Source organism: Tachyglossus aculeatus, unplaced genomic scaffold (genome assembly GCF_015852505.1).
Source record: "Tachyglossus aculeatus isolate mTacAcu1 unplaced genomic scaffold, mTacAcu1.pri scaffold_67_arrow_ctg1, whole genome shotgun sequence".
In the NCBI taxonomy this organism is placed as follows: domain Eukaryota; kingdom Metazoa; phylum Chordata; class Mammalia; order Monotremata; family Tachyglossidae; genus Tachyglossus; species Tachyglossus aculeatus.
Window position 1 is genome coordinate 461505 of NW_024045089.1, and position 11107 is coordinate 472611.

The following is an 11107-nucleotide window of genomic DNA, read 5'->3' on the forward strand; positions in this document are numbered from 1 at the left end:
GTTCTTCTGTGATATCTCCTCCGTGGTCCAACTCTCCTGCTCCCAAACGCACCTCGTTATCGATGTGATCGTAGTCATTGGGGCCCTTTTGGCCTTCACCTGTTTCGTCTCCATCGTGGTGTCGTACACGCGCATCTTCCGGGCCGTGCTGAGGATGCCGGTCACTGAGGGCCGGGCCAAAGCCTTCTCCACCTGCTTGCCCCACCTCATCGTCACGACCGTGGTTTTCACCTCGGCTTCCTTCGGTACCTTACATCCACCCTCAGACTCCTCCTCAGCTCTGGACCGGCTGGTGTCCGTGTTCTACGCCGTGATGGCCCCCGCCCTCAACCCCCTCATCTACAGCCTGAGGAACCGCGACGTGAAGGCCGCCATGGGGAGGGTCCTAAGTTGGAGTCCTTTCCCCCAGGATAGAAAGTTCCTAATGATGCCTTGATCCTTCGCTTTCTCTCTCCTTGGATTGACTCTGAGCAAGACTCATCCAACTAGAGAAGCAGCATTTCCCAGTGGAAAGAGCCCAAGCCTGGGAGTCGGAGGACCCGGGTTCGAATGCCGGCTCTGCCACCTGACCACTGGGAGACCTTGGGCAAGTCACTTAACTTCTCTGGGCTTCAGTTTCTCCATCTGTGAAATGGGGATTAAATCCTACTCCTTCCTACTTAGACGGTAACTGGGACAGGGATGGTTTCCAACTCCTTTATCCTGTTTCTTCCCCAGCACTTAGTACAGCCCATGTTACATCGTAAGCTCTTAACAAATGCTATTATTATTATTACCCCCACCTTTCAGGGTGCCCTTTTGTGCTTGGTCATTTTTCTTCTATCAGCCCTCTGGGCAGGATCGATTATACTAAGCGCTTACTGGTGTTCTGCACACAGTGAGTACTCAATAAATATGTTTCAATGAATTGATCGATCGATGAACTGTATTTATTGAGCACTCACTGTGTCCTGAGTACCGTACTGAACACTTAGGAGAGTATAATAGAACGCTATAACAGACACATTACCTTCCAAAGGGTTATTACACTCTAGACATGGAGACAGACATTAATATCAATAAATAATTACAGATATGTACATATGCGTCCTGTGGCTGGGCGGTTGAAAAAGGGAGCAAATCAGGGGGACGCAGAAAGAGGGTAGAGACAAGGAATTGAGGGCTTAGCCGGGGAAGGCCTCTTGGAGGAGTTGTGCCTTCGGTGTAGCAGTGCATCCTATGTGGAGTTGAAGACATACAGTGAGGGTGAGAATGGAATACCGAGAGACGTTGACACAAGGAGCGTAGTCTTAGAGAGGGCAGGGAGGGTAGCGAGTGGGATCAGGAGAGGGAGGGTTAAAGTGAGGTCTGGAGGAGGGAGGACTAGTACATCGAAAGCATTTTGAAAGGGCCGCCCCACAGCCGTGAAGCGGGTGAAGCGCATGAAACCAGCGGGTTACTGCAGAAAAACCAAGATGGACATCTCGTTGTCATTCCTGCAGTTCCTCTGAAGGTTCTCCCCTTGAGACGCATGTCCGTGTGACGGATCACAGGGTCCCCAGTGAGGTTGTCACGTGGGGGAGGGCACCTACCCCACCCAAGGTCCCCAAGGTCCCCGGCGGCGCCTGGTCAGAACAGGACATAATGAGGCCACTCGGCCAAACCTATGATCTATCCCTCGGGGGGAAGTCCCGCGGGGAGCTTTTCCTGAAAGACCCAGCTTCACCGAGGGCCCGAGGCACTCCAAGCAGGAAGCCAGAAGAGCTGGGACTCCGCATACCTCCCGGAGATCCTCCCACGGCTGATTTCTGGGAGATGTGGGGGATGGTTGAAGGACGACGGAGACCAGAGCCCCCTCGCTCCCGGCTGACCCGTGAGTCTGGACGGTTGAGAGCACAGGTGGGTACAGGGTCTTACAAGGCAGCTGGAGGAGACGGAGAACTAGAATTTCCTCACGCCTCCATGCGTAAAACAGATCTCTCCCCGTGGCGTCTCCATGGCTCCCTATCCCCTGGATCAACTGGGTGGGTGGCGGGGATGGACGGGGATGGATCGGGGACAAATGATCTGGGTGGCCCAACAATCATATTTATCGAGCATTTACCGTGTGGAGAGAACCGTGCTAAGTGCTGGGTAGGGTAAAATATAAAATCGGCAGACGTATTCCCTGTTCGTAAGGAGTTTACAATCTAGAAGGGAAGGCAAACATTAAGAGAAATATATAGATTATGGATCTATATATTACGGTCATGGGATCCAGAGAGTGGTGAAGAAAGGGGGCAAATTCAAGTGAAGGGCGACACGGAAGGGAGTGTGAGAAGAGGAAATCAGGAATCCGTCGGGGAAGGCCTCTTGGAGGAACTGTGGTTTTAATAAGGCTTTGAAGGTGAGGAGAGTGAACCTCTGACGGCTACCAAGAGCGAGGAAATTCCAGGCAAGGCACGAGACGTGGACGGGATGTCATTGGATTACATAGAGGTACGGCGAGCAGGTTGGCATGAGAGGCATGAGAGGAGCATAGTGTGAGGGCTGGCTTGTAGAGGGAGAGTAGCACTTCTGTTCTCGATCTACACGCATTCCCTTGGTGACCTCATTCGCTCCCACGGCTTCAACTATCATCTCTACGCTGATGACACCCAGATCTCCATCTCTGCCCCTGCTCTCTCCCCCTCTCTCCAGGCTCGCATCTCCTCCTGCCTTCAGGACATCTCCATCCGGATGTCTGCCCACCACCTAAAACTCAACATGTCCAAGACTGAACTCCTTGTCTTCCCTCCCAAACCCTGCCCTCTCCCTGACTTTCCCATCTCTGTTGACGGCACTACCATCCTTCCCGTCTCACAAGCCCGAAACCTTGTGTCATCCTCCACTCCGCTCTCTCATTCACCCTTCACATCCAAGCCGTGACCAAAACCTGCCGGTCTCAGCTCCGCAACATCGCCAAGATCCGCCCTTTCCTCTCCATCCACACCGCTACCCTGCTCATTCAAGCTCTCATCCTATCCCATCTGGACTACTGCATCAGCCTTCTCTCTGATCTCCCATCCTCGTGTCTCTCCCCACTTCAATCCATACTTCACGCTGCTGCCCGGATTGTCTTTGTCCAGAAACTCTCTGGGCATGTTGCTCCCCTCCTCAAAAACCTCCAGTGGCTACCAATCAATCTGCGCATCAGGCAGAAACTCCTCACCCTGGGCTTCAAGGCTGTCCATCCCCTCGCCCCCTCCTACTCCACCTCCTTTCTCTCCTTCTCCAGCCCAGCCCAAACCCTCCGCTCCTTTGCCGCTAATCTCCTCACCGTATCTAGTTCTCGCCTGTCCCGCCATCGACCCCCGGTCCACGTCATCCCCCGGGCCTGGAATGCCCTCCCTCTGCCCATCCGCCAAGCTAGCTCTCTTCCTCCCTTCAAGGACCTACTGAGAGCTCACCTCCTCCAACAGGCCTTCCCAGACTGAGCCCCTTCCTTCCTCTCCCCCTCGTCCCCCTCTCCATCCCCCCCATCTTACCTCCTTCCCTTCCCCACAGCACCTGTATATATGTATATATGTTTGTACATATTTGTTACTCTATTTATTTATGTTTTTATTTTCCTTGTACATATCTATTCTATTTATTTTATTTTGTTAGTATGTTTGGTTTTGTTCTCTGTCTCCCCCTTTTAGACCGTGAGCCCACTGTTGAGTAGGGACTGTCTCTATATGTTGCCAACTTGTGCTTCCCAAGCGCTTAGTACAGTGCTCTGCACACAGTAAGCGCTCAATAAATACGATTGATGGTGATGATGATGATGATTGATTGATATTGGTTTCATTCTGCCTGAAGATCGAAGGTTAAGAGAGAGAGCTTCTCAGGGTCACCCAGTCCAAACATTTGGCTCGTCTAAAACAAACCTGCTCACTGGACTTTGGTCTCATCTATCCCGCTACTGATGCCCAGGCCTTTCCACTGGCCTTGAACTCCCTCCCTCTTCATATAACAATAATAGTGATCCTATTTGCCAGCACTGTTCTAAGCACTGGGGTAGATCCAAGGTTATCAGGTTGGACACAGTCCCTGCTCCACATGGGGCTCATGGCCTTAATCCCCATCTTACAGATGAAGGAACTGAGGCACAGAGAAGTGAAGTGACTTGCCCGAGATCACACGGCAGGGAAGTGGCAGAGCCAGGACTGGAAGCCAGGTGCTTCCGACTCTCAGGCCCTCGGTCTTTCCCCTAGGCCTCGCTGTCAACTCTGACAGCCCATCGCTCTCCCCACTTTCAGAGACTTCTTAAAATCGCATCTCCTCCAAGAGCCCTTCCCCGACTAAGTCCTCATTTTCTCTACTTCCTCTCGGTTCTGCCTCGCCCTTGTCCTTGGATTTGCCCTCCTTATTCTCCCCACCCTCATCCCCACAGCACTTATGTACATATTTGAAATTCATTTCAATGTACGTCTCCCCCTCTAGCCCGGAAGCTCCTCGTGGGGAGCAAATACGTCAGCCAACTCTGCTATGTGACACACTCCCAATCGCCTAGTATAGTGCTCTGCAGAAAGTACGTGCTCCATAAATACAATTGATGGATTGATTTGACTGTCATTGTCTGTTGAGGTTCTGAAATCGCTTCCTCTTCATTGTTTCTGTATGTGGTCTCGGCAACCTCTGGGAAATGGTCAACCTCACGGCGATGAGGGAATTCCTCCTGCTGGGATTCTCGGAGGTCCGGGAGCTGCGGCTGGTCCACGCCGCGCTGTTCCTCCTGGTCTACCTGGCGGCCCTGACGGGGAACCTCCTCATCGTCGCCATCACCGCCCTCGACCGGCGCCTCCGCACCCCCATGTATTTCTTCCTCCGGAACCTGTCCGTCCTCGACCTCTGCTACATCTCCGCCACCGTCCCCAAATCCATCCACAACTCCCTGACCGACTGTAGAACCATCTCCTTCCTGGGCTGTGCCACCCAGGTCTTCTTGGTGGTCCTGTTTGCCGGTTCAGAGATGTTCCTCCTCACGGCCATGTCCTACGACCGCTACGCCGCCATCTGCCTCCCCCTGAACTACGGGGTCATCATGGATCGAGGGGCCTGTGGGAAGATGGCTGCCGCCTCCTGGCTCGGCGGGGGGCTGTTTGCATTGATATTATCCGCTCGGATGTTCTCCCTCTCCTTCTGCGGGTCCCTCCTGATCCGACACTTCTTCTGTGATATCCCTTCCGTGGTCCAACTCTCCTGCTCCAAAACGCACCTCGTCGTCGAAGTGACCGTAGTCACCGGGGCCCTTTCGGGCTTCTCCTGCTTCGTCTCCATCGTGGTCTCGTACGTGCACATCTTCCGGGCCGTGCTGAGGATGCCGGCCACTGAGGGCCGGGCCAAAGCCTTCTCCACCTGCCTGCCCCACCTCGCCGTCACGACCTTGTTTTTCACTTCGGCTGTCTTCGGTAACTTATATCCACCCTCGGACTCCTCCTCAGCTCTGGACCGGCTGTTGTCCGTGTTCTACACGGTGGTGCCTCCCGCCCTCAACCCCCTCATCTACAGCCTGAGGAACCGCGACGTGAAGGCCGCCGTGGGGAGGGTCCTAAATTGGAGTCCTTTCCCCCAGGATAGAAAGTTCCTAATGATGCCTTGATCCTTCGCTTTCTGTCTCCTTGGATTGACTCTGAGCAAGACTCATCCAACTAGAGAAGCAGCATTTCCCAGTGGAAAGAGCCCGAGCCTGGGAGTCGGAGGACCCGCGTTCGAATGCCGGCTCTGCCACGTGACCACTGGGAGACCTTGGGCAAGTCACTTAACTTCTCTGGGCTTCAGTTTCTCTATCTGTGAAATGGGGATTAAATCCTACTCCTTCCTACTTAGATGGTAACTGGGACAGGGATTGTTTCCAACTCCTTTATCCTGTTTCTTCCCCAGCACTTAGTACAGCCCATGTTACATCGTAAGCTCTTAACAAATGCTAGTATTATTATTATTACCCCCACCTTTCAGGGTGCCCTTTTGTGCTTGGTCATTTTTCTTCTCTCAGCCTTCCAGGCAGAATCGATTATACTAAGCGCTTAGTGGTGTTCTGCACACAGTGAGTGCTCAGTAAATATGTTTCAATGAATTGATTGATGGATGAACTGTATTTATCAGCACTCACTGTGTCCTGAGTACTCTACTAAGCACTTTGAAGAGTATAATAGAACTCTATAACAGACACATTCCCTTCCAAAGGGTTATTACACTCTAGACATGGAGACAGACATTAATATCAATAAATGTATTACAGATATGTACATATGCATCCTGTGGCTGGGCGGATGAAAAAGGGAGCAAATCAGGGGGACGCAGAAAGAGGGGGAAGACAAGGAATTGAGGGCTCAGCCGGGGAAGGCCTCTTGGAGGAGGTGTGCCTTCAATGTAGCAGTGCATCCTATGTGGAGTTGAAGACATACAGTGAGGGTGAGAATGGAATACCGACCGACGTTGACACAAGGAGCGTAGTCTTAGAGGGGGCAGGGAGGGTAGCGAGTGGGATCAGGAGTGGTAGGGTTAAAGTGAGGTCTGGAGGAGGGAGGACTAGTACATCGAAAGCATTTTGAAAGGGCCGCCCCACAGCCGTGAAGCGGGTGAAGCGCGTGAAGCCAGCGGGTTACTGCCGAAAAACCAAGATGGACATCTCGTTGTCATTTCCGCAGTTCCTCTGGAGGTTCTCCCCGTGAGACACACGCCCGTGTGACGGATCACAGGGTCCCCGGGGGGTTGTTACGTGGGGCAGGGCAACTACCCTACCCAAGGTCCCCAAGGTCCCCGGCGCCGCCTGGTCGGAACAGGACATAATGAGGGCACTCAGCCCAACCTGTGACCCGTCCCTGGGGGGGAGTCCCGCAGGGAGCTTTTCCTGAAAGGCCCGGCTTCGCCGAGGGCCCGATGCACTCCAAGCAGGAAGCCAGAAGAGCCAGGACTCCATATGCTTCCCAGAGATCCTCCCGCGGCTGATGTCCGGGAGATGTGGGGGATGGTTGAAGGATGACGGAGACCAGAGCCCCCTCGTTCCCGGCTGACCAGTGAGTCTGGACTGTTGAGAGCACAGGTGGGTACGGGGTCTTACAGGGGAGCCGGAGGAGACGGAGAACTAGAATCTCCTCACGCCTCCATACGTAAAACTGATCTCTCCCCGCGGCGTCTCCATGGCTCCTCATCCCCTGGATCAACTGGGTGGATGGCGGGGATGGACGGGGATGGATCGGGGACAAACGATCTGGGTGGCCCAACAATCATATTTATCGAGCACTTACCGTGTGGAGAGAACTGTGCTAAGTGCTGGGGAGGGTAAAATATAAGATCGGCGGATGTATTCCCTGTTCGTAAGGAGTGTACAGTCTAGAAGGGAAGGCAAACATTAAGAGAAATATTTAGATTATGGATCTATATATTACAGTCCTGGGATCGAGAGAGTGGTGAAGAAAGGGGACAAATTCAAGTGAAGGGCGACACGGAAGGGAGTGTGAGAAGAGGAAATCAGGAATCAGTCGGGGAAGGCCTCTTGGAGGAACTGTGGTTTTAATAAGGCTTTGAAGGTGAGGAGAGTGAACCTCTGACGGCTACCAAGAGCGAGGAAATTCCAGGGAAGGCACGAGACGTGGACGGGATATCACTGGCCGGAGAGATGAGATGGAGGTAGGGCGAACAGGTTGGCATGAGAGGAGCGAAGTGTGAGGGCTGGCTTGTAGTGGGAGAGTAGCGAGGTTAAGATAGGAGGGGGCGAAGGGATTGAGAGCTTTAAAAATGATGGCGAGGAGTTTCTATATGACGCAGAGGTGGACGGACAACCACTGGAGGTTCTTGAGGAGTGGGGATACACGGTCGGAGCTGGTAACGTCGGCCGTCTCGGTTGTGTTTACTAAGCACCTACTATCGGGAGAGCACCGTGCTCAGTTCTGAGGGAGAGAATGTCGGTGGCTACATTAGACACGGTCCTCTGAGAGGGCCGTCACTGACAACTAAATGGGGGTTAAGCTCACGTGGGAGAAAAAAGGCTCTCCTACCCCAGATTTGCCGTGAAACCGGAGACCACATCTGGGGAGAGATCGTTTAATTGATTGTGCTCGGCGCAGCGCTCTACACATAGTAGGACAGTTAGATGGTAACTGGGACAGGGATTGTTTCCAACTCCTTTATCCTGTTTCGACCCCAGCATTTAGTACAGTCCATGGCATATAGTAAGCTCTTAACAAATGTGATTATTATTATTGTTCAAGATATGCGATCGATTGATTGATATTGGTTTCCTTCTGTCTGAAGACTGAAGGTTAAGAGGGGCAGCTTCTCAGGGGCACCCAGTCCAAACATTTGGCTCGTCTAAATCCAACCTACTCACTGGATTTTGGTCTTATCTATCCCGCTACTGATACCCATGCTTTTTCACTGGGCTGGAACTCCCACCCTTTTCATATAATAATAATAATAATAATAATAATAATAATAATAATAATAGTGATAATAATAATAAAATAATGGCATGTATTAAGCGCTTACCACGTGCAAAGCACCGTTCTAAGCACTGGGGAGGTTACACGGTGATCAGGTTATCCCACAGGGGGCTCACAGTCAATCCCCATTTTACAGATGAGGTAACTGAGGCGCAGAGAAGTGAAATGACTTGCCCAAAGTCACCCAGCTGACAATTGGCGGAGCTGCGATTTGAACCCACGACCACTGACTCCAAAGCCCGTGCTCTTTCCACTGAGCCACGCTGCTTCTCTGCTTCTCTTATTAATTATTCATAATAACAATGCTCGTATCTGACAGCACTGTTCTAAGCACTGGGGTAGATCCAAGGTCATCAGGTTGGACGCAGTTCCTGCTCCACAAGGGGCTCATGGGCTTAATCCCCATTTTACAGATGAAGGAACTGAGGCACGGAGAAGTGAAGTGACTTGCAAGTGGCAGGGCCAGGACTGGAACCCAGGTGCTTCTGACTCTCAGGTCCTCCCTCTTTCCATTAGGCCTCGCTGTCTCCTCTGACAGCCCATCACTCTCCCCACTTTCAGAGACTTCTGAAAATCACATCTCCTCCAAGAGGCCTTTGCCGACAAAGTCCTCATTTTCCCTATTTGCTCTCCTTTCTGCCTCGCCCTTCCACTTGGATTTGCCCTCCTTATTCTCCCCACTCTCATCCCCACTGCACATAGGTACGTATTTGAAATTTATTTCCATGTATGTCTCCCCCTCTATACCATAAGCTCCTCGTGGGCAGCAAACATGTCAGCCAACTCTGCTATGTGACACTCTCCAAATCGCTTAGTATAATGCTCTGCACAAAGTAAGTGCTCCATAAATACAATTGATGGATTGATTTGACTGTCATTGTCTGTTGAGGTTCTGAAATAGCTTCCTCTTCATTGTTTCTGTAGGTGGTCTCGGCAACCTCTGGGAAATGGTCAACCTCACGGTGATGAGGGAATTCCTCCTGCTGGGATTCTCGGAGGTCCCGGAGCTACAGCAGGTCCAGGCCGCGCTGTTCCTCCTGGTCTACCTGGCGGCCCTGACGGGGAATCTCCTCATCGTCACCGTCACCGTCCTGGACCGGCGCCTCCACACCCCCATGTACTTCTTCCTCAGGAACCTGTCCGTCCTCGACCTCTGCTACATCTCCATCACCGTCCCCAGATCCATCCACGACTCCCTGACCAAACGTAGGTCCATCTCCTTCCTGGGCTGTGCCACCCAGTTCTTCTCGGTGGTCCTGTGTGCCGCCTCAGAGATGTTCCTCCTCACGACCATGTCCTACGACCGCTACGCGGCCATCTGCCTCCCCCTGCGCTACGAGGTCATCATGGACCGAGGGGCCTGTGGGAAGCTGGCGGCCGCCTCCTGGCTCGGCGGGGGGCTGTTTGCACTGATGTTGTCCTCCGGGACCTTCTCCCTCCCCTTCTGCGGATCCATCCTGATCCCACAGTTCTTCTGCGATATCGCCTCCATGGTCCGACTCTCCTGCTCCGAAACGCACCTCGTCGTCGATGTGCTCTTAGTCAACGGGGCCCTTTTGGGCTTCTCCTGCTTCTTCTACATGGTCTCCTCGTACGTGCATATCTTCCGGGCCGTGCTGAGGATGCCGGTCACCGAGGGCCGGGCCAAAGCCTTTTCCACCTGCTTGCCCCACCTCGCCGTCACGACGGTGTTTTTCACCTCGGCTGCCTTCGGTACCTTACGTCCACCCTCAGACTCCTCCTCAGCTCTGGACCGGCTGGTGTCCGTGTTCTACACCGTGTTGCCCCCCACCCTCAACCCCCTCATCTACAGCCTGAGGAACCGGGACGTGAAGGCCGCCATGGGGAGGGTCCTAAGGTGGAGTCCTTTCCCCCAGGATAGAAAGTTCCTAATGATTCCTTGATCCTTTGCTTTCTCTCTCCTTGGATTGACTCTGAGCAAGACTCATCCAGCTAGAGAAGCAACGTTTCCCAATGGAAAGAGCCCGAGCCCGGGAGTCGGAGGACCCAGGTTCGAATGCCGGCTCTGCCACCTGACCACTGGGACACCTTGGGCAAGTCACAACTTCTCTGGGCTTCAGTTTCTCCAACTGTAAAATGAGGATTAAATCCTGCTCCTTCCTAATTAGATGGTAACTGGGACAGGGATGGTTTCCAACTCCTTTATCCTGTTTCTACCCCAGCATTTAGTACAGTAAGCTCTCAACAAATGTGATTATTATTATTATTACCCCCACCTTTCAGGGTGACCTTTTGTGCCTGGTCATTTTTCTTCTCTCAGCCCTCCGGGCAGGATCGATCATGCTAAGCGCTTAGTGGTGTTCTGCACACGGTGAGCGCTCAATAAATATGATTGAATGAATTGATCGATCAATGACCTGTATTTATTCAGCACTTACTGTGTCCTGAGTACTGTACTAAGCACTTGGGAGAGTATAATAGAATGCTATATCAGACACATTCCCTCCCAAAGGGTAATTACAGTCTATACATGGAGACAGACATTAATATCAATAAATGTATTACAGATATGTACATATGCGTCCTGTGTCTGGGTGGTTGAAAAAGGGAGCAAATCAGGGGGACGCAGAAAGAGGGGGAGACAAAGAATTGAGGGCTTAGCCGGGGAAGGCCTCTTGGAGGAGATGTGCTTTCAATGTAGCAGTGCATCCTATGTGGAG

The 11107-nt window shown here is 52.5% G+C and overlaps 1 protein-coding gene across 1 annotated transcript; it reads left to right on the forward strand.

The window, feature by feature from the left end:
* Positions 1–5107: 5107 nt before the first annotated feature.
* LOC119923897 (olfactory receptor 14A2-like) lies at positions 5108–6933 on the forward strand. The gene is made up of 2 exons (XM_038743079.1): positions 5108–5470; positions 6826–6933. The coding sequence occupies exons 1-2, from the start codon at positions 5108–5110 to the stop codon at positions 6931–6933; spliced, it is 471 nt and encodes a 156-aa protein (XP_038599007.1).
* The last annotated feature ends 4174 nt before the right edge of the window (positions 6934–11107 follow it).